Consider the following 27,680-nt stretch of genomic DNA (forward strand, 5'->3'; position numbering starts at 1 on the left):
GGAGAAGGGAGGGGAGCAGAGGGAGGAGGGACCCGGCCCGGGGAGGAGGAGAGAGGCGAGGAGGCGGCTCTGGCAGCGCGCGGCGGCGGCGGCGGCGGCAGCGGCGGCGCGGAGAGCTGGGACTGGGAACCCAGAGCTCGCTGGGCAGCGGGAGAGGAGGAGCCGCAGGAACTGCAGCTCTGTCAGTGTGGGCCGAGCCTAGAGACACCGGCCTGGCTGGTCCACGCCAGCCGCAGGTGGGAAGGGCCTGGGATGGGGGGTGAGGGTCTCTCGGCAAGGGGCTGTAGCTGAGCCGAGGTGCTGTCTCCTCCCTCTGTTCCGTAGACAGTGGCTGAGCATGGAGCTGTCCCCCCGCAGTCCTCCGGAGATGCTGGAGTCGGATTGCCCGTCACCCCTGGAGCTGAAGTCAGGTCCCAGCAAGAAGATGTGGATTAAGCTCCGGTCTCTGTGAGTCCCCAGCCGGTGGTGGGGGGGATGGGGGGAAGGGATCTTAGGGAGCCTGAAGAGGGTTAGGGGGTGGGAATAGCTGGAGCTGGGCTGGTAGATTTTCTCGGGCACACATGTTGGCAGGTGTGAGGAAACACGGCCCTGACACGCGTGGCCAGGCCACATGTGCAAGGCATGTGCGGAGCAAGACAGCTGGTTGGAGCGGGCTTAGGAGTTGCAGAGGTAACGATGTGCCTGTGGACTCTGGGGTGACACGCAGCGCGGAGAGGCGACACAGTATGTGTGGTGTGACAGGGCTGCAGAGGGGCAGCGGAGGTGCCAAGCTGACTCACATGGATCCATGTGCGGAGTTGTGCAGATGCGAGACACATCACATGTGTGTGCATGAGGGACTATGGGTCACAGAGGTGTGTAGAGCAATTGCACACATGCAGATCTAGTGCATGGGGATACTTGTGCCAACCTGTGGGTCATAGGTATCTCAGATGGGACTGGTAGTTTCTGCCTCCTGCATCCTACAGGAAGTGGGGGTGGGGGTGAGAGCACCCCATACCAGAGCTTCACATCTCTAGGGGCCTTGGAACTCACTCTGCATATAAATGGTGAGGGGACCCACCTGGAATCTGGAGGGGGTTGGAGCCCCTACCGGGAGCTGGAGGAGGTGGTGGTGGTGAATAAAGATTGATTGACAGGGGCAAGGTAACTGACTTCATCAAAGCCTTTTTGTTTATATAGGGTCTCCCTGGATCTTCAAGCACATTTAGGTATCTTTTCTATTGCTGCAGGACCAGGGAAGGCATGGGGGAGGAATAAATGGGGAAAGGAAGCAATCAGGTATTTCATGCTCTAGTCCCAGGGAAGGAAAGGAACTTTTCTTTCTGCTCCTCAGAAAAAAAGAGGATTGAGTCAAAGACAAGCATTATGTTTATCTCCCAGTCAGCTGCTGCCACTGGGTAATCTCTGCAGTCTGTTAGTTCTTAATCAGTGAACAAGGGAAGATGCCCTCTCTCTGAGATGACTTCCCGCAGCCCCAGGAAAGAGGCAATAGACAGGAGAGTATGGGTGTTTAGTGAGGAAACACGGTAAACATAGCCTATGAACCCAGTTTCTCTGCAGTATCCTCAATAGTGAGCACTGAGGCTTTGTATTTCTGGGCTCTGGTAGAGGGAGAGATGGGGGCAGGGGCTGGATAGATACTTATGGTTGTATTGCTCTTTAAATAATTCACCTGTGGTGATAAGATGATGCCTTTACACGTGGCGGGTGGGTCTGATTTATACAGTAGCTGCCTAGAGAGACCGTAGGGAGAACTGAGGCATAGTGGGCAACAAGCCTTGGAATCCAAATGTGCTTCTCAGTCCTTTTCCTTTGCTGCCTCTGGCCAATGCAATTTGCTGGGCTCTATGAAGCACAGCCTTGGAATGAGTTCTGGGATGAAGAAATGGAAAAGCGGATTGAATTGATTTTTGTTGGGAGGAGCACTAGGTGATTCTTGATAGAAAATGATGCTCTGTTAATGCTCTGGTAACTAAGCTGGGGAAGCGGTAGGTAAGGAAGTGGCTGAAAGGCAAAAAAAGAGCCTCAAGGTCTGTAAATGGGAGAATCCAAGGTGTCTCAGGAGGCCTGCGCTAGCACTAGTGGCTCATCGTACACTCATCTTGCCTCCATTCCAGGAAACAGGGCCCTGCGATGGAATGAGTTTTACCAGTTTCACTGTCTCCCATACCTTTCCAAGCAAAAGTTTATCCTGAAAATGAATTGCTGTTTCTTCCTTTCGTGTGCGATGTGCCTTACCATAAGAGAAGAGGACCCCCAGAAGGAGGCCTTGGAACCTAGGAAGAGAAGGGCATAGAGGAGCGGCCCCTTCAGAGAGCCTTAGCTGAGATGTCCTCACACACGATGCTGGTGGACAAGGATCACTAATTTTATTGATTAGATTATTCTGGTCTTCACTCACTTCAGCAATCTTGTCCTTACGAATGCTAGCTGCATGTCGTAACTTACCCAGAAAACTGTCATCTCTTGGCTATTAATCACCAGGAATTCCCAGTCTCACTTTCTCAAAGCAGTCTCTCTTTTCCAGTCTCACTTTCCCATTCCCAGTCTCACTTTCTCAAAGCAGAGAAAGATCTTGATATCAAGGTAGATCTCAAGTTGATGGCTAACTGGATTTGGCCTTGGTTTAATATTTGGAAGGCTTTGATAATGAGATGAAGGGAAATAAAAGGATTTAGAGCTTTAGCTGTGTAGGAGGATGAAGTCAGGTGTTTTCTTAAGAGGTTAGAAAGGAGACATTCCCTCTTTTAAATGGAAATAAAGGTGTTCCCCCCCTCCCAACATCCCTACATGGGCCAGGGTAAGAAGGGGTTGTTGAGTCTGGAAATAGGGGGATAGGCATGATTATCTCAGGACTGGGTGCTGAAAAGAAATGAAGACAGATGAAATATATAAGTGTGTATGTATTATCAACTGCCTATCTAGATTCTTCACTGTCACTTGTAACCAAAAACAAAGAAAAAGAAATAAAATATCTATCTAGATTCTTCTCAGCACATCCTATTTTCCCAACTCTACCCCTTTAATTTCTAATCTAGGACATCTAGACTCTCTTCAGAGAGACCAGGCCTGGTGATTTTGCCTCTGGATAAGAAGCCCACTCTAATATAATGGTGCAGGGCAACTTCTTGTTGGGAGGAACATCCAAGAATTCTGTTTCCCACACTAAGACCCTGTCAAGGATAAATTCAGAATCTGGAACATATGTGCTGAGGAGTCTCTAACTGTGCGATTTTACCTTTAGCCAACAGGAACATTTTCCTAATAAGCAAACACATAAGCTGAGGCATGAGAGAGGCCATTTGGAGATGATGGGTTGGCCAGGATGATTTTGGGCATCCCTAACCTTAAGATGAAGGGTTCGGCCTGTCTACCCTTCTCTGAGATCAGAGGGCTTTGGGAATGTGTGGAGGGTGAGAAGAGAGAGAGTTTTCCTTGTCTTTCGTGAATCAAGAAAAACTTATGAGCAGAGATTGGTTTACCATCGTCAGCTTAGTTACTCATCCAACAACTATTTATTGAGTACCTTCTGTGGGCCAGGTGGCAGGCTGGGTGCTGGGCACACAGCGGTGGAAAAATGAACGCCGCAGTCCCTGCTCCTGTGGTTCAACTGTATCAAGTAGTGCGAAGAATGGGGGAGACATCCTGTTCCGCATTTTTCACCCCCACCCCAGTGGTGAAATTCTACCATTGTAGTGTCTGCCTAATTTTTTCTTTGTTGGGGGTTATGCACACAGGAAAAGCATAGATATGAGTTCTCTTTCAAGGTGGTACAAGTGTCACTCTCTTTTCTCTGCTCCAGTTTCTCTCTTGGAATTTTACATTTTACAGATAGAACATCCTTCTTCCTTTGGGACAGTATAGACATAATCCCTTTCTCTTCTCTTTCTCCACATGGTACATACTTAAGATCCCCAAGGCCTAGGCTCAATGTCCTATGCTGTGGTTCAAGGTCATTACAATTGAGCTGGAACAAGGCCCCAGTTGGGGATTATTTTTGCTCATCTTATTTCATCAGAGTCTAGTGGTACCTTGAACACGGTAGGCGCTTAATAAATGCTGTTAAATAAATGAATGAATAAATAAATTAAGGAATACATGTATATATGTCATGAGGCCCAGTTCTGTCTCTGATTTTGTGGTGCATGTAAACCTCTGTGTTTGTGTGTGTGTGTGTGTGTGTGTGTGTGGTGTGTAGGAAATGGAGATGGAGGTACGGAGATGTTTTTTGAGAGATACTTAAAGATGTGGGATTTGGAGCCCTCGGGACAGAGCCTGGTACTGAAGGAGTTACAGAGCGTACGGGAACTATGGCATTTGGAGAGTGTGAATGAGATATGTCAGGATGAAATTGCGAATACCTGCCTGACGTGTACACATACATGTCTGTGTAAAGGTTGATGTGTGTGCTGGGGACAGTTGTGGAAGGAGAGGTCCATAATGATGTGTCTTTGTTTTTATGTTTATAAATGGCATGTGTGATAAGAAATGTGTTGGGAAGGTATGCACTTACCTGAATACCTGAAATCGTCCTAGGTATGAATGAGATAATGTATGAGTGTATGTGAGTGTGTATGTAGGTAATAGGATAATATGTGTGATCTTGTGTATGTATTTGTGACACACTCAAATTTTTTCACAATCCTGGGAAGGTCTAGTGGGCAGAAGGAGGAAGCTGAGGATGCCTCATTGATTTACCCTGCCTCTTGCTCTCATTTTGTATATGCCCTGTGGTATGATCTCCTGTGGCTCTTACCAGTTTTGAAAATCGTGCTGCCATCCTCCTTTCTCTGCATATGGATATGGAGTTGCTGTGCAGATTGCAGTACAAACTATGGCTCCCTGGGACTCTGGAGAAAAAGGAGCATCATTTCTTCCAGGCCTTGGCAGGGGTGATGTTTAGTGCTGTCCTCCCTGGATTAGCCCTTCTTGTTTTATTTCCAGCTATGGCAAAGGCAGTCTCTCCTTCCTGGGCTCTCTTCCTGCCCCTCTCTTCCATCAAATGTTTTCTGTCTCTCTATTTCCTCCATCAGCTTTGTCTTGAATGAGGGGTGTGTGGTATCTCTGGGACGATAGAGGGTGGAAAATCCCTGCAGTAAGGTGAAGGGGAGGTGCAGAGACAGGGGAAATAAAATTCAGATCAAAGGAAGAACTTGACAAACCTTTGGTCAGAATAGGTGGTTGGAGGCAGGGAACCAGGGAGGCACAGAGAATGTTAGGGGACTTGAGTTTGAGTTCACATTCCCACTCTGCCAATTACTGGCTGTGTCGTCTTGAAGTCACGTAGCCTCTCTGAGTCTCAGTTCTTCATTTGATATCGTGTGAAAGTGGTGTTTAAATGACAAACTTGGAGATCTTTTGGCACGAGAGAGCTTGCTTTGTGGAAAAGGTAGAGGAAGGGAAATGAATGGATGATTATTTGCTGGGATAAAAGAAAAATAAAGATTTTTCTTTATTTTAAAAACAGAGAAAAATAAAGATTCAAGAGGCAGGAATATGAATTGCCTAATAGGTTTAAGTCCTAGTGTCTGGGACATGATTTGGAAGAATCTTGTTGATGAATGGTTATCTGGAAGAGGTGAGGGCAGGTGCTTGAGCTTAGAGAGCAGAAGGCTGGGTGGGGCTGTACTGTCAACAATGTGGGCCCCTGAGGTCAAAGGAAAGGACCCAGTGGTCAAACTGGCAGTGGTTGGTGCAATTGCAGTTGTGAGACACAGTCAGTGTGGGAGGCCAAGGGCTGCCATAGGTGGGGTCTATGAGTATTGGGGAATTCCCCTCTGCCATTTAGCCCACATCCCTGGGCCTGCAGGGAATATCACCAGGTATGCCACACATGTCCTATTTTAGAGACTCTCTATAAAGTCCTTAGAACCTCTGCTAGTCCAGTACTGTCAGGAGGCAGTTTGGGAAAAGAGAGGAGATGCCACATTTGAGCTTGCATTTGTCAGTTTGCCCAGAGGATGGTGAAGGAGGCTGGGGATGCTGTGTGACTGGAAGACCAGGTGAGGGACCCAGGGGGAGAGAAGCTGACACCAATAGACCCTTTTCCATCTGCTCCCTGCCCAGGGAGTTCCTAAAATAAGTGAGTGGTTGAATCCCAGATGCTTGCTTGCTTGCTTGCTTTCTTTCTTTCTTTCTTTCTTTCTTTCTTTCTTTCTTTCTTTCTTTCTTTCTTTCTCTTTCTTTCTCTCTTTCTTTCCTTTCTTTTCTTTTCTTTCTTTTCCTTCCTTCCTTCCTTCCTTCCTTCCTTCCTTCCTTCCTTCCTTCCTTCCTTCCTTCCTTCCTTCCTTCCTTCCTTCCTTCCTTCCTTCCACCCTTAGACTGAGATGGAGGAGCAGGAAACCTTGAAACAGCTATTCCCTTTCTGTGAAATCTTTAAAGGCATCATTGAGGTTTGTCTCCAACTCCTCTGCTCTCTCTCTTTTCCTCCTCTGTGATTCTACCTGCATCCTCACCTTTGCCCCACCCTTCTCTGGGTTCCCTTTCTCTGTTAGGCTCCATTTTGCTCTTCTTTCCTGCCCCACTTCCTCTCTCTGTCCCTCTTCTTTCCTGTCCCACTTCCTCTCTCTGTCCCTATTCCCTTTGATGTACCCTCTCTTGCCCTCCGTGCGTCTCCTCCTCCCAGGTCTAGGCTAGGAGCCAGAAGTCCCTGGGGTTCCCACCCCTCGCCCAGGTGTTGCTGTGGTGACGGTGTAGCATAAGTTCACAGGTACGCTGTGGGGCCGCCTTAGGAGTCCAGCCTCCACTGCTGTCTTCTGCAAGGCCTTTCTTTGCCTTCTCACTGACCTCATCTGCCCAGCTCCTCTGGGGAGGAAGCCAAGTAATTGCCTTTGAATCTCAGGGGGCTGATTTTCTCAGGTACGGAAGTTGAGTAGCTATTTTCCAACTCTCTTCAGGATAGCAGCAGAGAAAGAGGGATGAAACCAGGGCAGCAGGTGGGGTGGAGGTGAGACAACTGGGGAGACTGGAAGTTGTTAGATAATGAGATGGTCCCTTAAGGGAGGAAGACTAAATGGTCCAAGAGAACTGGGATACCATTTCTCCCTTTCTTTGGGAAGGAGCATAGATGGGAATTGAGGGGAAAAGAAGGGTTTCTGAGAAGAGAGAAGGGCAATACCAAATTGTTATCCATCCAATGCAGAGGTCCCTAGCGCCCGTGCTCTTGCCCCTCTTCCCTAGTGCTCCCCCCCCTGCAACTGCTCCTCTCCCCCAGCCCCTGCTGCATCCATGGCGATGCTCCCTGTGTGGGAAGAAAACATCAGGTTTGGATACTACTTCAGCGCCCCAGACCTGGCAGAGGTCCACTGAGAGAGCTATGATGGGCTTTTAGTAGAGGGGCATGCTTGGTGGGAAAAGGGTCAGGGTGTTTCCAGAGTGAGACGTGGGAACATGGGGCATGGAGAAGATACTAGAAAGGGGGTGCTTTAGGTGGTGCTGGTGGATAAAGCCAGGTTCCCAGATCAGTTGATTTCCACAGCTGCAACGAGAAGTCAGATTTGCAAATAATTATGGTGGCCGCAGTAGGGTGATTGGGCTGCCAGCTGGTGTCGGCACCATTTATGTTGGGCAGGGAACTTGGCTTGCTGGGGGCAGAGGTGCTTATTGATTCTCTGACAAGCAGGACCTGGGGGCTAGGGAAGTTTCTCCTTTCATTCCTATTCCTTGGCTTCCCTGATCCCTGTTTATCAGCCCTTGCATATCTAGCTTGGCACCGTTTCCCTAGTTCTCTCCTCCATGCCCACCTTGTTTGGAAACTTCTTGGGGCCTGAGCTGAGTGAGCACACATGCCAACAGTGTTGCCAAGCTCTCTGCCCTGAGCATCTCTCTACCAAGCAGTAGCTGTAGAAATTCCAATCTGAAAGATATGTCATAAATCAAATTGCACTAGATACCTCAAAGTCTTCTTTGTCCCTCCTGTTCTCTCTCATTCTGCTCTTCTTTGAAATGCCAAGAAAATTTGCTGTTGTTTTGATTGCAGTAAAATGGATTGAAAGTAGATATTCAGGAGAACTTCTAAAAAGTTCATGAAGTGTCAAACGTGACCTTTCTCTGATAAAGAAAAAAGCCACCCTGCTCCTTTAAGCGCCGGGTTAGAGCTGATTTGGGGGATTCGGTGAGTCAGACAGGGTGACTTCTGGGGATTGAGTCCCAGGCATCCTACTTCCCTAATGCCTCCACCCCCTGCCCTAAATCTGAGAACTATGAAGAGTCAGGGAGGAGGAAACTGATGCCCAGAGATAGTTGGAAAGATGGAGGGCAGTGCCGGGACTGGACCCAAGTCCTGCAGATCTGCGACCCAATGCCACCGTGATCATGCTGGTAGTGAGTCCCTTCCCAAGCTTCCAACTCACTTTTTCATCCCAGGCCACCTTCCACATTTGTTAGGCCTCCTGGAAGCAGGGCATCTGCTGGGAACATCTGTTGGGATGTGGCTTGGAGGGCTGGTGGAGTGGTCCTCATGGAGGTGGTTAATGGGCAGAATTAAATAATGCAGGGAGGGAGAAGAAGGGTGGACAAATGAACCAGAGAAAGTTCCTCTGGACTGGGTACCAGGAACCTCCTCTTCAAAATTTGCCTTCCTCCGACCTTGCCCACACCTCCCAATTCCTTCCCCTCTCCAGGGCTGAAGTCTGAGGGAGAGATGACTCATTGTATTCTGGGCTGGGAGCAGGGACACCTGGGTTCTTATTCATCTGGGCTAAGGCTCAAGCTGCTTAGATTATTCTGTTCCTCATGTGATCTGAGTTGTGCTGGGCTGTTGCTAGGAACACTTGTTAGAGAGGGCTCTGGTCAGAAGGCAGAGGGGGAGTTGCCTTCAGACACATGCGCAGGTGGAAGCAGACTCTGCCCTGTCCCCCTTCTTCAGTGTTTTCCCAGACTCTCCTCTACGCTTCAAATCTGCTTTCCTTCCCTTCCTGCCCCCTTAGTCCCTCCTGCCCCTGTTCCTCATCTTCCTCCACTCTTCTGGTTTCTAGCCTTCTCCCACTATCATCCAGTCTTCCTCAGGCCCTGCCCCAGCCCTTCCTCCATCCCACCTCCACCCCCTAGCTCCTCTGTCCAGTGCCTAGAGATCTGTCACTGCTACCATGTCAACAGTGCCTCCCAGGATGGCACCCCAGCTCTGCCACCAGGGGGGCTATTTTTATCTGTGGAGCCACCCCCGCCACTATGCCCAGCCAGCTGCCAGAACTGGGGCTGCCTGTGTAGCAATGGAAGCCAGGGGAGTGAGGGGAGTGGGAATGCTTGGGTGGGGAAGAGAGCTGGTTGTTCCTGGTTTCTGGAGCTTCATGCTCTGCACGTGCCCAGCCTCTGCTTCCCCTGCCTCCCTGGGCCCTGTGGAATAAATAAGAAGCCAGAGAGAAGCCCTAAACGTCTGGAGTGGTGGTGTCGGGGAGACTAGAGCTTTTCTTTTTTTTCTTTTGGTTTTTTTTTTGAGACAGGGTCTCACTCTTGCTCAGGCTAGTCTTGAACTCCTGAGCTCAAGCAAACCTCCCGCCTCGGCCTCCCAGAGTGGATTACAGGCGTGAGCCACTACACTCACCAGAGACTAGAGCTTTTCTACAAATATTCCAGGTGCTATTTGAGGGCTGGATGGAATATCAGGGGTCCTGGGTATAAGGGTGGGCAAATGAGATTTTGTTTATGGATGATTCTTTTTTTTTTTTTTTTTTTTTTTTTTGAGACAGAGTCTCGCTTTGTTGCCTAGGCTAGAGTGAGTGCCGTGGCATCAGCCTCGCTCACAGCAACCTCAATCTCCTGGGCTCAAGCAATCCTTCTGTCTCAGCCTCCCGAGTAGCTGGGACTACAGGCATGCGTCACCATGCCCGGCTAATTTTTTCTATATATATTAGTTGGCCAATTAGTTTCTTTCTATTTTATAGTAGAGACGGGGTCTCGCTCTTGCTCAGGCTGGTTTCAAACTCCCGACCTCGAGCAATCCGCCCGCCCTGGCCTCCCAGAGAGCTAGGATTACAGGCGTGAGCCACCGCGCCCGGCCTATGGATGATTCTTAATGAAATTTGCTAAACAAACTAAAGGATCAGAATAAATACTAATCTTTTGCATTCGTGTATCACTTTATAGTTCCCAAGTTGCTCTCATACCACATCTCACTAGATCCTTGTGAGAATTCTGTGATGCACATATTTGCCCATTTTACAGATGAGGAAACTGGAGCTCAGAGTGACTTGCCCAAGGTTACATAGTGTGATAAAGTCTAGGCAAAAGTATTCTGATTTTGATGCATGTCCTCTTTCTATTGGATTTAAATGATTTTCTTGGTTCTTTCAACTTCTAAGATTTCGGAGCTTTGAAGTCATCCAGTTAATCCCTTCCCTGGCACACCAACCCCTCTTCTCTGACCAAAGGCAGAGTGTCCCCTCCTTTGTTTCCTATCCCAACTCCTAGTCTTCAGTGCAGGGTGGGGAAAGTTTGGGATGAGTAGAGGAGGGAAGAATTATGGTTGGGCTCCTTTCTGTTTTTAAACTAAATCTAAGGGCTAAAGGAAAATTCATGTTGTACCCTTTGCTGGGGTTATTACCTCTGTGTCCCCCCTCCCAGGTGACAGTCTCCTTAGCTCAGAGGTAGAGAGTCGTGTGTGTATATATGTGTGGGTAAGTATATATGTGTGAATTTTTTTCTCCAGGAAGAGACTGTGGTTGACCAAAATCCCTTCTTATTAGAATAGTTAGTAATAGGTTAGAGTGAGTGATGCAGCATGTGTATGTGGGGTGAGGTGGTGAGCAGTCATTTGTCCAACCAGCTTTGATCCTATTGGGCAAGAGATCAGAGGAAAGGACAAGATATGCTCTTCAAAGCTTTTCTCGTCTAAGAAATCTCTAGCTTTCATTAGGAGGGTCACTTGGCTAGAGTAGCAGGGCCTAGAGTGAGAGGACAAGGTGAGGGAGGGGAGCTGGCCTGGCATGGAGGTTGTTGGTGCTCCAGGCTGTGTGCTAACACCTGTCCCCACTCTCACCCCCATCCCTCCAAGCAAGCATGATTTGTCCCTCATTCCCTGGTGGCATGCCAGGTAAGGGTTTTTGACATGGGGTCTAGTCCTTTCTTTCTTTTTCTTTTCTTTCGTTGAGATGGGGTCTTGTTCTGTTGCCCAAGCTATAGTGCAGTGGGCCAATCATAGCTCACTGCAACCTCAAACTCCTGGGATACTCCTGCCTCAGCCTCCCGAGTAGCTGGGACTACAGTCCCGCGTCACCATGTGGGACTAATTTTAGTTATTTTTTGTAGAGATGAGGTCTCACTATGTTGTCTCGGCTGTTCTCCAGTTCCTGGCCTCAAGTGATCCTCTGGGCTCTGGCCTTGGCCTCCCAAAGCTCTGGGATCACAGGCGTGAGCCACCTTGCCTAACCATAGTCCCTTCTGTCTAAAAACACAAATCAGCTTGTGGTCACTGTGGGGAGCATGGTGGTGGGACACAGGAAAAGACGGAAACATAGAGGAGGTTTTTTTCCTTCCCAAATCTGCTGCAGCCCTGCTTTATGGCTACCAGGTGCTCAATGGAAAACAACTTGTAGATATTTAACCTCCATTCCTCTTGTTGCTGTTGAAGCCCACTTCCACTTATCGCAGTACTCGGTGGAGCTGAGAAACAGCAGGTTCCCAAACTTCGTTTGTTTATAATCCTTCAAAGCTTGGCACAGCGACAAGGTATTTTAATTTCTCTCTGCTTTTGAGGGGTAGGGAAGAGGAGGAAGACTTCCCGTTATAAAATCCTAGCACTTGGCCTGTGTCTTTGCTTTTCCCTTCCTCCTGTCACACGTATCCCCATGCGTCCTTTTTCCTCATTCCCACACCACCCCCGGCCCTAGACCTAGCTCTAGGAGACCTTAGAAGCCGGGAACTCTCTTCACTGGCTGCAATTAGCTTTCCCCACCCTCTCTCCTTCTTAGCCCCGCCCAAGCCCTCAGCTGACCAATCGCGGCCCCTGTGTACTTGCATTGGTGATGTCATCTCACAGCCAATCCGGACGCGGGCTGGGGCTGTGTGCGCACGGCCACTTGGCGCTGCAGAGGCCCGGTGCTGTCCTCCCCAACCTGAGCGAAAGCAAAGTCTGGAGGCAGAAGAGCGGGTCCTGGCTCCCAGACCTCTACTAGGTGCCTCTTTTGGCCCCTCCTGGGCCATCTCATCACTTCTCCTCTGCCTCTGCACTAGATTGACCTCTCTCTAGTTAATTCATGGTTATTCCCCAAATTCCGTTTTACTGAGAAAACTGGGGCTGGGGCTGTTAAAATAATTTGCCCAACCTCTTGGCTTCTTTGAGCAAATTCTCCTGACTTTTATTCACTGCTTGAAGGTGGGAGGCCCTTCCCTCCCTGTTGATCCGGTTTCTGGATAAGGATCCCCTGATTCCTAGCTTCAGCAAGCCCCTCCCCTACAGTGTCTAATTCTTTGTGGGAAGTGCATCCTCCTGTCTTGCTTGCATTCTATCAGGTGGGTTAAAGCTCATTTTGGAGAATGGCCCCAGAAAAAGACCCTGAGAGGCAGTTGAATCTGCTTAGCCCCTCTAGGGGGCTCTTGCAGGACTCTTCCCCTCCCGTGACAGATTCAGGATGGTTCCCTGTCCCTGCACCCTTAAGCCTCCTGCTAACCCCTTTTTGCCAAACAGGAGCCCCACCTCCTCAGAGCAAGGGGCTGGCCTGTGCTATTTATGTCCTTTCTGGGATTCTTCTGAGAACAGATTCTTGTTTTCAGTCTGATTCAGATGTGAAACTTTTTCTGCAGCCTCTCACCCAGTTCCGGTAGGCTGGGTCTCTGCCTCATCACTCTCTTCTTCCTCCAGCCAGGCTCCTCCCTAGAGTTCGCTCTGGTCAGTTGCTCAGTTCTGCTGGGACCTGGAGAAGGAAGTCAGGGGCCAAAGAGGGAGCTGTTCCCCCTTAGGGGGCCTGGCCCTGGGGTCAGCATTTTTATACTCTGAAGGAGGAAACTTTGGTTCCCATGGCAAACCCTGTTCCTGTTCAGAGGATCCATCTCCAGGGCCCCATCCTCAGGTAGGTGCCAAGGATGAGGAGAGGAAAGCGATGAAGACCTGACAGTCCCCATACGTTTCATTTTGTGAGTGTATGTGCCACCTTCTCCACCTTTTACGGCATCTTGCCCTTCACCTATTCTTCTCTCATTTCCATCTCCCTTTCCTTTGTGTCACTTTCTCTTGACTATGGCAGGTGACTTAGCAGTGTCCCCCCCCCCCTTCCTGACCCCCAGCACGCTTAGGACCTCACATCCCTTTGAAATTTCCTCATCTTGTCTTAAGAACCCAAACAACAAATAGAATTCTCCTCTTAGCCCCCTGGCTAGAGGCTGCCCTGTCCTAAGCCCCCTATTTATGGTGATCTTTTCAGGAGTATGGGTAGTGGAAGTAGTGGAAGGGGCTTTGGAAATCCCCAGAACATCAGCCAAAGAAATGAACTGGTGGAAAGAAGCTAGGAAGCTGAGCTCTTCTGAGGTGTTGGGGTCATTATTGCTAGAAGTCTTCCCTTCCAAACTGGAGGCAGGAGAGACTGGGCCTTCCAGGGGTCAGGATCTGAGGCTTTTCCTATAGTGCAGGGACTGAAGGTAAATAATAAAGAGGTGGTGGTGAAAGAGGGGTGGGGGTAGAGGTGGAAGGAATGTTGGGGGAAGCTTCCAGTTTCTTTAGTGCTGGATGAGGACTGGGTAGGGTTGAGCATTCTGTTCTACAAGGAGAGGGACCATTTCCATGCCAGATTCTCTGAGGGCTGATCAAGAGGTGAGATTAGAATGAATGTGAGTGGGGCAGAAGGGCTTCTTGCAGAAGAACAGGGAGGTGAGGGCTTTGTGTGAGTCTGGGGAGACCCTAACTCTGAAGGACTTTAGAATAAGAGAGGCCCTTGCCAGGCCAGGAAGTACGGTGTGTATGGGGGAGAAAGGGGTTATTTGACTTCAAGAGGATGTAGTCCAGCACCTGGATCCTTTCAGCTGTCTGAGTATAGGTCCTCTTCTTAGACTCTGCGTTTGTGAAATTTATTCTTTAGTCTTTCCCTCCTTAGCCCTTCCTTTTGGTGTCTGGATCATGTTTGATTCAGATTTCAACAGAAGCTATCCAAAAGCTCCTGGACAAGATCTAGAGATGGGGGAAGGAGGAGCTTGGAGGGATGCATATGTTGAATGAAAGTCAACTGCCTTACTCTTTTCTTCAGGTTTGCCAGTAGCATTTTGGGAATCCTGGCTCAGAAATCTCAGTTGTGAGCTCTGGGAGATAGCCTCACACCTGGTTCATCTTCCCCCTCCCTTTTATTTATTCAATGAACTTTTACCAAGCACGTTCTGTGTGCTCTGAGGATGGAGGCCAAGATACACAAGTCAGCACCATCAAGACACAGTCTCCTATGGGCCGACTGCCACAAACAGTTAATTAAGGTTGGACTGACAGAGACTGAAGAAGCTGTGGGTTCAGGCCTCTCTCCAAGCTGATTATGACTGGGCTTGTTCCGCCCTAACACCTTTGCTGTTTGGGAACACAGGTTCCATTAGTTTGAATTGTAGGCCTTTCCAACCTGCCTGAGATTGACAAGTTGTGTGACCTCAGACAAATCGCTTAACTTCCTTCCTAAGGTGGTTGTGCAATTGTAAAGAAAAGATTCTGGTCATTATCATTCTCCCATTTCCTGTTAGGCGGCTTCCTAATTACCAGCCTCCATCCAAACTAGACTCACTCTTCTCTATCTGGACTTGGGAGAGAGAAGGCACCTGTTGGATTTGAAGAGAGTGTGGTATGAGCTGGGTAGGATGATGTTGGTCAGTTAATTCCTCTTCCAATCTATTTATGGAGACCCGTTGTGTGTGCCAGGCCTTTTGCATATGTTATTTCATTTAATCCTCTTATTCATAGCCCTGTGAGACTGGTCTATCATCCTCCTCACTGTTTTACAGATGAGGAAATTGAATCTCTAAAGATTCTCAAACTTTAGTGTACATTTGAATCATCTGGGGTGTTTGTTGAAAATGCAGATCCCTGCACTGTACCCCCAGAAATTCTGGTTCTGCAGGTGTGGAGTGAGACCTAGAATCTGTATTTTTAACATGTATCCAAGATGATTCTGATGCTGGTGGTCTACAGGCCGCATTTTAATAAATACTGATTAAGAGTTAGTGAGTTGCCCAAGGGCTTACAGCAGGAAGTGATAGCTTTGAACCTGTGACTTCTGCCTCCTAGACACCTCTGGGGCTGGGAACACCTCTGGAGTCATAGCTGCCTCCTGAGCCTCGGTTTCTGCTTCCTAAATGGAGACAGCAATTCCTTCCCCTCCTCCCTCCCTCATAGGCCCATTGTGAGGATAAAATGAGATAATGTAGGAGAAAGTGCTTTTTAAAATGTAGAGCTGGCAGCATTGTTAGCGGTTATGCAAATGAATGCAAATGAGCATCCGTGGGTGTGGCTGTTCACTTTGGGAAACTCTGCTGGGTTGTGAGTTTCAAGAGATGAGTCCAGAAAGAAACTGGAAGAACTTTGGTGATTTGCATTGACCCCTGGGGGAAGAGTTTTTGGTTGTAATAGAGCTGAATGAAGCAGAAGGCTAGGGTGGGGACTTGGGGAGAGATGAGACCATAGGTAGGAGAAGAGGCCTTTCTTTCTGGGTTGTATGTTCCCAGAATCGAGAGCCCTGGCCATTGGGACTGATCCCGAGAGGGAAGCCCTTGTTTGTGGCTGGGTCCTGCATGCGCAGCATACCTCTTTGTTCTGAAATCTCTGGGTGGGTACTCTGGGAGATACTGGCTCCTGGCCCCTTTCCAGCTCATTTGGCTGGGAAAGACTTTTATGATGTGTTGCCTCTATTCCTCCTCCCTAATGAAGCCGGAGCTGGGGCTGAGCTTTGCTAAAACTGTCATCCTCTTTCTTGTTAAACAACCTGCTGTTTCCACATGGAGACAGTACAGCAGGAAGGCTGGAAGTGAGATTTGAAGATAGCCCACCAAGGAGGCTGCAGGGCCATCCTCCAACTTCTTTGCCACTTTCCCTTCTGCCCCATTTGCTCTCTGACATGTTGGCCAGGACTGCTGGGCCCTGAGGTGAGAGTTGGCTTGTGATGCTTCCTGGGCTAGCTATTTTGGGCACCCCTATTCCCAGACCGTGGAGACCCTGGGATTCTAGAGCTCTTTCTGTTCAGGAACGCCATTGTTCTCCCTCCCCCGGCATCCCTCGGAATTGATGCTAATTCCAGTCTCTAGTTCCTGACTCATTCTCTTTTCCTCCCTGACTCATAGGGTGACCTTGGGTTTCCAAAGCCCCTCTTTGTGGAGAATTGTGATGGCTAGCTTTTTATCCCTGTGTTGTCTTTAGACAGAGTGGGGCAGGACTAGGGGAAGAGAGGAGGAATATTTAATCACTTTCATTAAAATTACTGTCTAAAATCAGAGAGCTTTGTTTGCTTGGTGACTGCCTGGGCTAGACTCACCAGACTTCTGAGAAACCTCCCAGTTAATCACTGACCCCCCAGAATTCCTAAGTGTAAAACAGGAAGGGATTGTCCCTTTGGGCAAAGCATCCAGCAAGCGAGATCCTTGGCCCCACCCCACGGATTCTGCACTGGGGAAAGCCTTGGCTGGGACAGAGGCAGGGGGTGGGTACAGTAACTTTGCCAGAGGTTCCCTCTGGTGCAGGACTGGGAAGGCAGGGGTTAATGCGGCTTTGTCCTGGTTGATGGATTCTGGAATCATAATCCATTAGCTCTGCCTGCATGGAGTGAGGCCAGGCGGAAACCTTCAGATTGGTCTTTGTTCTGTGCTTTTGCCATCCTGCCAGGGACAGAGGGGCTCTGGGCATGTTTCCCCCCCACCCCCAACCCAGCCAAAAGACAATGAAAGAATCTTGGGGGCTGTTTTGATTGCTGTTGATCCCATGCCTTCTCTTATGGTGGAAATAAGCAGTTTTAGCTCTTGGTTATTCAGACTATGAAACAGATCAACCCCAAAACATCACCTGCCTAATTCTGCTAGGGCCTGGCTGTTTAAATAAGAGTTTGCAGGCAACACTGGCTAAAGGAGGGGTGCTGAGAGGTCAGGTGGTGGGTAAGGATGATAGAGTCAGGAATGCCTGGCATTAAACTTTAGGGGTAGATATACTTAATACAGGCAGTGGCAATAGCCTGAGATAAAAATAAATCAGCGGTTATTATTATTAATGTTAGAATTATTTACTCTATGGAAGACTGAGGATGTTTCTGTAAAATGGACCCTGTTAGAGGGTGTACTGTTCTCACTACAAGGCAGTGGTGCCTAAGCAGGATACCTGTACCCATTTTCCACAGGCTGCGCTACATGGTGAAGCAGTTGGAGAATGGGGAGGTAAACATCGAGGAACTGAAGAAAAACCTGGAGTACACAGCTTCTCTGCTGGAGGCCGTCTATATAGATGAGACACGGTGAGAGAGAGACCTATAGCTATCAGATAGGCACAGCGTTCCAGAGACAGGGAATAAGACAGAAAGCTGGAGTTAGGGATGTATGACAAGGACAGGAAGAAAGGGAGGGGGTGGGGCCAGTATAAAAAGCTCCGGGAAATACTGGCAGAGATAAAGGGGCAGAGGAACAGAGAGATGCAGCAACAGACAAACACAGATATCAACAAGGAGAGAAGACAGTTTCAGAGTTGGAAGGGACCTTAAAGCTCTTCTAGTGCTGACCTTCCCAGTGTGGAATCCTTCTAGACTTGCACTGCCCAAAATCGGAGCTGCCGATTATAGGTGGCTATTGAGCGCTTGAAATGAGGAGAGTATGAATTGAGATGTGTACATAAAATATATGCTGGATTTCAAAGACCTAGAAAAAAGAATGTAGCTCATTAATATATTTTATATTGGTTCCATGTTGAAATGATAATAATTTGGAGGTATTAGGTTAAATAAAATTTATCATTAAAATAAATTTCACCTATTTCTTTTTACCTTTTTAATGTGGCTACTAGACAATTTAAAATTTCATATATATATGACTTGCATTTTATTTCTATTGGACAGTGCTGCTGTATAGCATTCCTAAAAGATGGTATTCCATTGCCCGCTTGAACACTTCCATAGCTGGGCTGCTCACTACCTCCCATAGTGACCTGTTTCAGTGTTATTGGAGATGTTAGGTAGAGATACAGAATTAAAAAGATACAGAAAGGGAAAGAAAAGGGAGGGTTGGAGACAGCTGGCATGAGTGTTAGTGAGCGTGGGGTGTGGCTGGGTGCAGGGTCTCTAGGCTGTGGAAGAACCTGCTATCTTTCCTCTGTGACTCCCCTTCTGGGGTCTCAGGCAAATCTTGGACACGGAGGATGAGCTGCAGGAGCTGCGGTCAGACGCTGTGCCTTCCGAGGTGCGGGACTGGCTGGCCTCCACCTTCACCCAGCAGGCCCGCGCCAAAGGCCGCCGAGCAGAGGAGAAGCCCAAGTTCCGGAGCATCGTGCACGCTGTGCAGGCTGGGATCTTTGTGGAACGGTGAGGTTTGCCTGGGCTCGGCCTCCCTCTGCCTCTAGCCGTGCCCCTCTTTCCCGGCCACCTGTTCTTCCATGACCTACCAGCCATAGGCTCCCACGTGTCCCTGGCTCATTCCCAGAGCCACACCTGGCCAGATGCCCCCTCCCAAGACCTTTATACCTGGGCTTTTTGTTTTTATTCTCTCTTAGGATGTTCCGGAGAACGTACACCTCTGTGGGCCCCACCTATTCCACTGCAGTCCTCAATTGTTTCAAGGTGATCCCTGGGTTTTTGGGAAAGAGAAGGTTGGGGGATGGAGTAGGCTTTGGGACTTATACACTCTGTTAGTGCCATCATTTTTGCCTTCCCTTTTAACTGTTGTTCCCATGCCTGTCAAAACAACTTTTGCCCACTCCACAGGCAAATCCCTGCCTTCTTATCTCTCCCATATCTTTCTATCTGGGAAGGAAAAGGCCCACTTTACTACCTTGTTGTTTTCCTGCTTTACATGTCTCTGAACTCATTGGAAAGTCCTCCTTGAAGTCTAACTTCAATCCTTGCTGCTGCTAGAAAGCGACCTAGTCCATTGTTTCTCCACAGAACCTGGACCTCTGGTGCTTTGATGTCTTTTCCTTGAACCGAGCAGCAGATGACCACGCCCTGAGGACCATTGTTTTCGAGTTGCTGACTCGGCATAACCTCATCAGCCGCTTCAAGGTTGGGCAGCATTCCACCTCTGCCTCCAGGCAGGATTCCTTGCTCCTCTCATTCTTGTTCTAAAAGATTCCCAAGCAAGTAGATCCCACGGGCTCCTACGCCCAGTATCACCCCCAGGGAAGTCTCCCTACCCCACCCCCAGTCTAGCCTTTCTTTTGCTTGCCTCTGTCCCGGCCCCAGACTTTGTAGATTACTTTCTAGGGGAAGATCCTAGGTCTGCAGCTGTCTAGCCTGGGACTCTGCTCTCTCCCCCTTTGCTTTTTCCCCCTAACTTGTCCCCTCCAGGCTGGCTTGCACCCTTTCAGCTGTTCTGCCTCCTGTCTGTGGACACCAGAGGCCTAGAGTCCAGATGCTGTCAGCAGGGCCCTTTGGGACTAGAGTCTCTGTGTTTGTTTCCTGTGGGGGAGGGGGGACAAAATTGAATTGGCCACTTCCCTTAGCCCCCCCCCTCCAGCTTTAGTCTCTACCAGGAATGTTATGGAGAGAATCAGCTCTGGGCAGGACTGGGTGTGAACCCCATTTGTTCTTCAGCTTGGCTGGCCAGAAGAATAACATGGGATTTAAATCCTCTCCAGATCCTACGACAGGAGGGAGCATCTTTTGGGAGGGAATAGAGGCAGGAAAATACACTTTCACATAAAAAAACACATTTGGAAATGGAGGGTGAGGGGGATTGAAGGGTCGCAATGGGGATATTTGGTCAGCACTGGGGGGCAGTAGATGTTAGAGATGGGATGAGATGTGTGTTCTGAGGGGCTGACGAAGGGACAGTCAAAGGTGTCCAGTTGGAGGGTCCCCACCCAGGGTCCCGGCTCTGGGAGGTCATATCACCCACCTGCTTTTTCCCCTTCACTGTAACAGACTGTTTTTGCATGTGAGCCTTTCCTCCACTCTCCACGCCTCCAGCAAATCCCAAGAGAGTTTCCGCAGCTTTCCTGAGATGCTCAGTTGGGATTTTCTTCAGCATCTTCCTGAGACCTGCCCTGTGCAGTTTCACTTTCTTCCTTCCAATCCTGCCCCCTCCAGGACGGAGGATAGCAGAGCCTTCTTTCTCTTAAGACTTTTCCCAGCTCTCTAGATTCTCCAAACTGGTTCTCACATTTCAGACATCACCTTCTCCAAACTCTACTTTCTTACCTGAAGGATTGAATTGGGTTTGGCTCAGCCCTCGTCTGCCTTGCTCCAAGGCAGTTAGGGGAAGTGGGGTGCTTATTGCTTTGGTTTCTCCTGATGGTAGTGACCCGGTGGGATCCGCCCTTCTCAAACTCCACATTCTCTTCCTGGGCACCTAGCCCCTCCCCTGCTCCTCCCTTTTCCTTCCTTTCCCTCCAGGGACTCCATGGCAACGCAATAGCAAGGGCAGTTGTCATGGAAACAGTCCTTTAAAATTCCCTGAATTTGGGGCACAGCCCTCCAGGGGTGCGGGTGGGGGATGTTAGGGTCTGACTGACTAGTGGCACATCTTCTGTGCCTCTTGTCACTCTGTTGGTCGTCTCTACAGAAGCTTCTCCGAATCCTGAACCTGGGGCCCCTCCCCACCTCGGAGATTCAGGGACAGGTGAAGACAGCCTTGCCCTCTGGGAGCCCTGGGCCTTTGGAAGGAGGCAGACACACTCCAAGAGCATACAGAGAGACAGGGACAGAACTGAGAATAGCTGGCCAGAGCTCAGGCTCCTGGTGCTTTGTGTGTGCGTGTGTTGTGTGTTGTGTGTGCGGGGTGTCAGTGTATGTGGAGAGGAAGTTAGAAGTTAGAAAGGCTTCTCCGAGGAGAGCTGATCTGCATCTGTTTGGAAGGGGCCTCTTTAGGTCACCTTATTCTTTCCCTTGCTTCTGAGCCCGTTTCCATAGCATTGGATTTGGGAATGGAGTTGGGGAGGTTGGAAGTTAGGAGGGAAACTTTCTTTCCTTTTCCTAAAAATCTCCAGGGAAATAACAATAATTGTAGCTATTCTTTAGAGAGCACTTGCTAAGTGCGTTGTACTTATCTCATTAAATTCCAGGTAGGTGGTATTATCTTTATTCTGCAATTACGTATCTGAGGCACAGAGAGGCACGTGACTTGCCCAAGGTCACACAGCCAGCAGGCGGTAGAGCTGGGATATGAGCCCGGACTCATCTGCTGCAGAGCCCATGCTCTCTCCCGTGCACGCCGCCCTCTGAAGAAAGGCGGGATTGTTGACCACAGACCTTAGTTGCGGCCTGGATACATCTCGATTTCTTCCCACTTTCGCAGATTCCCACTGTGTTTTTGATGAGTTTTCTGGAGGCCTTGGAGACAGGCTATGGGAAGTACAAGAATCCTTACCACAACCAGATCCACGCAGCTGATGTCACCCAGACAGTCCACTGCTTCTTGCTCCGCACCGGGATGGTGGTAGGTGCCCTGGAGACCAGTCTTCTGTGATTCAGGGTCTATGGCTACAGAACTGGAAATCTAGACTGTACTCCCATATCCATTTTTCTCTCTTTGGTCCTTCTTTTTTGGCATCCCAAATTGGACTAACTCACTCTAGAGAATTCCTGGGTGGACCAAAACTTCCTGGGCAGTGCTGGGGACATGTGCTGGGATGCAGGTTAGGATGGAGGATGGTCCTTGGCCATTCTAGGAGCTGAGAAACCTGGCTGCTGTAATCCACGAGCTGACCTTGAAGAACAGAAGGGATGGGCTCAGTGGTCTAGCCTGTGTGTGGAGGTTCCTGGGCAGTGACCAGCAGGGTGTCAGCTCACTCTTTCTTTCTCCTAGCACTGCCTGTCAGAGATTGAGGTCTTGGCCATCATCTTTGCTGCAGCCATCCATGACTATGAGCACACAGGCACCACCAACAGCTTCCACATCCAGACCAAGTGAGGGGTGGGGATGTGGCAGGGGCAGGAGGAGCCCGGTGGAGGTGGGGGTGGTTGCCAGAGTCCCTCCTTACAGGGGAATGGACTTGCTGACCTTTGGTTTTGCAGGTCAGAATGTGCCATCCTGTACAACGATCGTTCAGTGCTGGAGAATCACCACATCAGCTCTGTTTTCCGATTGATGCAGGATGACGAGATGAACATTTTCATCAACCTCACCAAGGATGAGTTTGCGTGAGCAGAAGCCAGGATTTGGCGTCCCTAAGAGACTCCCTTATCCCAGCCCCCTTTTCCCACTTCCTGGACCTCCTGCCTAGCAGTGCTGAGGGTGCTGATCGCTTCTCTTTTCCTGTCCATTCAGAGAGCTGCGGGCCCTGGTCATCGAGATGGTGTTGGCCACAGACATGTCCTGCCATTTCCAGCAAGTGAAGACCATGAAGACGGCCTTGCAGCAGCTGGAGAGGTGGCATCTGGTGGGGCGTGGTTGGGGCCAGGCCAGAGGGAGGGGTGTGTGAGTTGGGGGTCGTACCCATGGGTAGCTGGTATGATCTTTACCTGGATGTCGAGACTGCCCTGGCTCCAGGTATCCGAGTGTGTCTGTGTGTGAGCGCGTGCAATGTGTGTGCACGTGGCCTCCGGCTTGTGCACAGCCTAGGTGGCTGGTCTGCGGGAGAGCACTTGGGGCCGGGAGTCTGAGACGGGGCTTCTCACCGCAGCTTCGGGATAGGCTCACTGCAAAGTGTTGGGAGATTCATCCAACCCTTCTGTACTCCGGTTTTATCTGTGAAACGGTGAAAATGATATGCCTCCCTCCACAACGGCTTGCCACCAGTTCCTACTCTAACAGGGCTATTGGGAGAGTCATGTGAGGTCAATATTAAAAAAAAAAGGCACAGCACAAACACCATAATTGCATATAATGCTGCGTAAAAGTGGTGGGAATATATAACCGTGTAAGTGAGAATGGACTGTGTTCGTGTGTGTCCTGAAGGTGTGTATTCATCTCTGTGAATGATGCCTGTGTGTGGGAGAATGCAGTGTCACAGCGGGTCATTTTGGGGGGTATAATAATAATAACAATAATTATTATAAATAATATCTCCTGAGCACTCATTATTTGCCAGACACTCTCCTAAATACTTACATGTTGTATGTCATTTAATTCTCAGAACAACTCAACATGTGGTAGAGTTGTTACTTCCATTTTAGGGTTGAAGAAAATGAAATATGGAAATTTTAAGTAACTTGCTCAGTGTCACACAGCGAGTGTGTGGTAGGTATGGTGGGGATTTGAACCCAGGCTCTCAGCTACTAATCTGTGCTGCTACCTGTAAATATGTGGGTGTGTGTAGCCTCGGAGAGTGTTTGAAGCTGTAGAATGATGCACACGTATGTGTCTGAGAGAGGGTGTGTGATGGGAAGTTAGCAAATCGTCCAGGTTTCCTTTTCCTAAAAGATTAATCTCCCTTCCTTTGCCACCTGCCCCAACCAGGATTGACAAGTCCAAGGCCCTGTCTCTACTGCTCCATGCTGCTGACATCAGCCACCCAACCAAGCAGTGGGCAGTCCACAGCCGCTGGACCAAGGCCCTCATGGAGGAATTCTTCCGCCAGGTAGCGTGGCATCTTTGCCCAACCTCTACCCATGGGGCCTGCTCTCATCTTTTGCTCTCTGAGTTCCCTACTCCAACTCCAGATCTTCATTCAGCTCCCTGTAGCTTCTGACCTGATCCTACATCTGTGCGATGAAATCTCATCATTTTAAAAGCTTAACAATAGCTGCATTCCATTTGCATATCACTCATTTCCAGGTCAAATGCCCAGAGATTCCTCACCTCCTTCAATTGCCCCCCACCACCTCTAGCTGCCCCCCAGATCTGGTAGGTCTGTGGTTCCTCTCCAGCTTTCCCACTCTGTCCTTTCTCCCCCAGGGTGACAAGGAGGCAGAGCTGGGCCTGCCCTTTTCTCCTCTCTGTGACCGCACTTCCACTCTGGTGGCACAGTCCCAGATTGGTGAGTGTCCTTTCCTGCAGGGAGGAGAGGACTGGGAAGGGGAAAGGGTGCTATCTAGGCCTGGGCCAGGGTTGCTTCCAGCCCCCAATCCCGCAAGCCGTTCCTCCTGTAGAGGCAAGCCTGCCGTCTGGAGCGTGGTGTCCTGGGGTGGGAGGCCAGGGGGTAGAGAGGCAATGGTAGGGAGGGGTTCCCTGGGGTCACCAAGACATCACCCCAAAGCCTGTCCCCAGTGGGAAGTTTTCAGCCCCAGGTTATCTCTCCACCCTGTTTTCCACGCAGCCAGGGGGCCCAGCCATGCCCAGCCCTCCAGGTGAGAGTAAGACATCCCTGTTGTGTTGCTCCCTCGGCGGCAGGTTTCATCGACTTCATCGTGGAGCCCACGTTCTCTGTGCTGACCGACGTGGCCGAGAAGAGTGTCCAGCCCCTGTCGGATGAAGACTCCAAGTCTAAAAACCAGCCCAGGTGAGGGTGGCTGGGGCAGCCAGGTCCCCTGGTCCTGGGGGAGGGAAGCTAGACCCACAGAGAGGACTGACTCACAGGAAGGGGGGGCTGCTGTGATGGGGCTGGCAGGGTGGCAGGCTGCTCCAAGCTTGGGGGACCCCCTCCCCCCACTGCTTGTCACACAGTTAGAGGCAGAAGGATGGGATCGGAAGGGTGTGACCTACACCTACGCTCCCCTCTGCCATATTTTTGTTTCTTACTTTAGTTCTTTTTTGCCTTTTGGCTAAACTTGTTTGTCTTTTCCTTCTACTAAGGAAAAGGTGTGGAGAGGGAAGGGTAAAATTAGGGGAGAAGGACTTGAAGGGTATCTAGTAGAGGGAGAACAAGAGAAGGATGAGGCTCCCTGAACCTCTTCCTGATCTTCCATCTCCTCCACTCCGAGGGCTGTGGAGGTGGTTCTGCAGTGGCCTGAGTCTCACCTCTGGGGGTATGTGTGGGGGTCCTTCTTCTAGCTTCCAGTGGCGCCAGCCCTCTCTAGATGTGGAAGTGGGAGACCCCAACCCTGATGTGGTCAGCTTCCGCGCCACCTGGATCAAGTACATTCAGGAGAACAAGCAGAAATGGAAGGAACGGGCTACAAGTGGTGCGTGGCATTGCGTGGCATTGGCGGGTCGGGAGTGCTGTGTGGACAGCTAATGGAGCAGTGGCGGGTCTATTGTTCTTAAGCCCCTGGAGCAACCCTTTGTTGGACTCCTAGAGTTGGGAATGGGACTGACTAGACTAATGTTAGATCACAGGAAAGACTGGCTGAATGGCCTGGACTTTTCTGGAACGGGGGCTGGATAGACAATAGATAGGGACAGCCATAATATTCCACAACCCGGGGGATCCCATGCACATTGTGGTCTCTGCCAGTGGTGCCCTGGAGGTTTGGGTAACTTGGTGGCCCTGACTAGGAAATGTCTTCCTTTGCTGGGGAGTGGAGGTTGTGAGTTTTAGCAAAGCTGAGAGGCTCTCCTCAAGTGGGGATGGGTTGAATGTACTGAGCTTGAAGGCAGAGCGGTGGATGAGAATCCCTTATTTCTCTCCACATACTTTTTCGGTTCTGGGAAAAATTCTTGGTCTAAGCTCAACTTTATGTTCCTCTGCAGGCATCACCAACCAGATGTCCATTGACGAGCTGTCCCCCTGTGAAGAAGAGGCCCCGCCCTCCCCTGCCGAAGATGAACATAACCAGAATGGGAATCTGGACTAGCCCTGGGGCTGGCCCAGGTGGGCCTGCTGGGGAGGGAGTCGGGAGAGCTGGGTGTGCGACATAGCCTCTGGGATGGGTCATCTCTGGGCTCCAGTGGACATGAGGTTCCCCCACCCTTTCCAGGCAGTGAAATGGAGGAAGTGAAGGCAGAATTGAACTAGGGTGTGGGTGGGCAGGGAGATCTCCCACCTTCTTCTGTGCTACAGCCCCAGCAGGAAGAAAGGAGGCAGCTTCTCAGAGCTCAGGGTGGGCCTGCGCCAGGCCGCAGCTGGCCGGGACGGCACCGTGGTGAGGGCCAGGGCAGAGCAGCCCGGCCAAGGCACAGGGCTCCGTGAGGTCTGTTGAACATGACTTTGATTTCAGCCCCCACTCACACTCTTAGCTGGCCACCCTTTTGAAGGGCATTTTTTTGCACAACTATTCTCAGGACTGAGTGGGGCCTGGGGCTTGGAGAAGGATGGTCAGGCCGGAGACGAAGGCAGAGGTTGGAGCACTGAGGTTTCTCTTTTCCCAGGTCCTCATTGAGCCCAGTGTTCGACATCATCAGCACCATCCATCAGGACTGGCTCCCCCATCTGCTCCAAGGGAGCGTGGAGGTTGTGGAAGAGACAGCCCACCCGAAGGCCACATGCCAGAGATTGTGGGGTTGGGGGAAGGGCCCCTCCCCACCTGACACCCATGGGGGCATACATTAATGTCCCGGCAGCAAGACTGGGGAACTTCAGGCTCCCAGTGGTCACTGTGTCCCTCCCCTAGCCTCTGGGCTCTCCCCATAGCCAGATGGCTACCTGGGAGGGGAGAGTTTCATGGGGCTTCCCAGGGCCTGGTCGGGGAGGGTCAGAGATGCCAGCCCCTTTGGCCCTCCCCTGTCCTATTTGCCTCCAAGTTTCTAAGCAATACATTTTGGGGGTTCCCTCAGTCCCCCACCCCAGATCTTAGCTGGCAGGTCTGGGTGCCCCTGCTCCTCCCCTGGGAAGGGCTGGAATAGGATAGAAAGCCAGGATTTTCAGAGCCCTGAGTGCGGGAGGGGACCGGAGTGGCTCCTTCAGGGGATGGTACCTTTCCAGGACCTGGGAATGGGGAAGCGTCCTCTTCACCCCAGACTTGCACTGCTCCAGCCCATTCCCAGCCCGACCCCTGCAATCTCCCCTCCCTCCCACTCTGAAACAGTGACTGGGGGAAAAGAGGAGCCATTGGGACCAGGGGCTGAGGAGAGGCCTTTCCTGTAGCCCTCAAGAACTTGGGACTGTTCTGGGTCCCTGGGGCTTTTCACTTGCCCTGGCTGAGTCCCTCAAGCTCTTTACCTCCCTCCTCTCCCCTGGGGCTGGGAGGCTCCCATCCGACCAATGTCTGTAAAGTGCTTTGAGATCTCCCCAGCAAAGCACCTTCAGGATGTATCTTATCAGCACAGGCAGGAGAGACCAGCGGGGTTGGGGTCAAGGGTGTGTGGGGAAGGTAAGGTATAATCCAGTAACCCTGTGTTGCCAACAGAGGGTCCATTCCCTCCCTGCCACCTCTCAGAACTGGCCCCGGCTGCAGGCACCGAGAGGCTCCTCCCCAGGACAAGTCGGGAGTGGTGGGTGAAAGGCAGATGGAGGAGGGGCTGAGGGCTGACGGGGTCATGGCCTCTGGAGAGAGCCCGGCCAGGCCTGGTGCCCCTTCCTCTCCTCAGGCTCCTCCTTGCTCCCACCTTGCCCCAGGGAAGGCCACAGTCCAGGTGACTGCCCTTCTCCTTTCTTGTAAATACCTCCAACCATGCATTTGTACAGTGGGCCCTGTTCGTGTGAAATCCATATCCATGGTCTCTTAGACCCGCCACCCTGATACCTGTCCCTTCCACCCCACCCTTAGTGGGGCAGAGACGCATGTGACTCACCCCTGCCCATGGTCTCCCAGACCCCTGCTATAGCCAGAGATCAATAAAGAAGAGAGACCTGGCCTGGCTGTTTGGTGTTCTCTGGGTGGACGTTGGTTAACTGA

At 50.4% G+C, this 27,680-nt stretch overlaps 1 protein-coding gene across 2 annotated transcripts; it reads left to right on the forward strand.

Moving 5' to 3' along the window:
* Window positions 1–74: 74 nt before the first annotated feature.
* On the forward strand, window positions 75–27,638 carry PDE1B (phosphodiesterase 1B). Of its 2 annotated transcripts, XM_012764551.2 has the most exons (16): window positions 75–236; window positions 325–447; window positions 17,283–17,396; window positions 18,270–18,452; window positions 18,641–18,707; window positions 19,032–19,148; window positions 21,382–21,522; window positions 21,892–21,992; window positions 22,101–22,226; window positions 22,354–22,455; window positions 23,485–23,605; window positions 23,923–24,004; window positions 24,358–24,466; window positions 24,958–25,088; window positions 25,597–25,717; window positions 26,215–27,638. In XM_012764551.2, the coding sequence occupies exons 2-15, from the start codon at window positions 338–340 to the stop codon at window positions 25,698–25,700; spliced, it is 1,608 nt and encodes a 535-aa protein (XP_012620005.1). In that variant the 5' UTR covers window positions 75–236; window positions 325–337; the 3' UTR covers window positions 25,701–25,717; window positions 26,215–27,638. The 2 variants fall into 2 exon arrangements, with proteins under 2 accessions (XP_012620005.1, XP_012620026.1); XM_012764572.2 differs by lacking the exons at window positions 75–236; window positions 325–447 and adding an exon at window positions 12,819–13,007.
* Window positions 27,639–27,680: the final 42 nt, after the last annotated feature.

The sequence above is a fragment of the Microcebus murinus genome, chromosome 10 (assembly GCF_040939455.1).
Source record: "Microcebus murinus isolate Inina chromosome 10, M.murinus_Inina_mat1.0, whole genome shotgun sequence".
NCBI classification, from domain to species: Eukaryota; Metazoa; Chordata; class Mammalia; order Primates; family Cheirogaleidae; genus Microcebus; species Microcebus murinus.

Bases quoted from the DNA above. Each gene is read 5' to 3' on its own strand.
- PDE1B (XM_012764551.2), top strand. From the start codon at position 338: ATGGAGCTGTCCCCCCGCAGTCCTCCGGAGATGCTGGAGTCGGATTGC. The intron at 18,453-18,640 runs GTGAGGTTTGCC...ATTCTCTCTTAG, and splicing joins GCTGGGATCTTTGTGGAACG to GATGTTCCGGAGAACGTACA. The intron at 18,708-19,031 runs GTGATCCCTGGG...GTTTCTCCACAG, and splicing joins CAGTCCTCAATTGTTTCAAG to AACCTGGACCTCTGGTGCTT.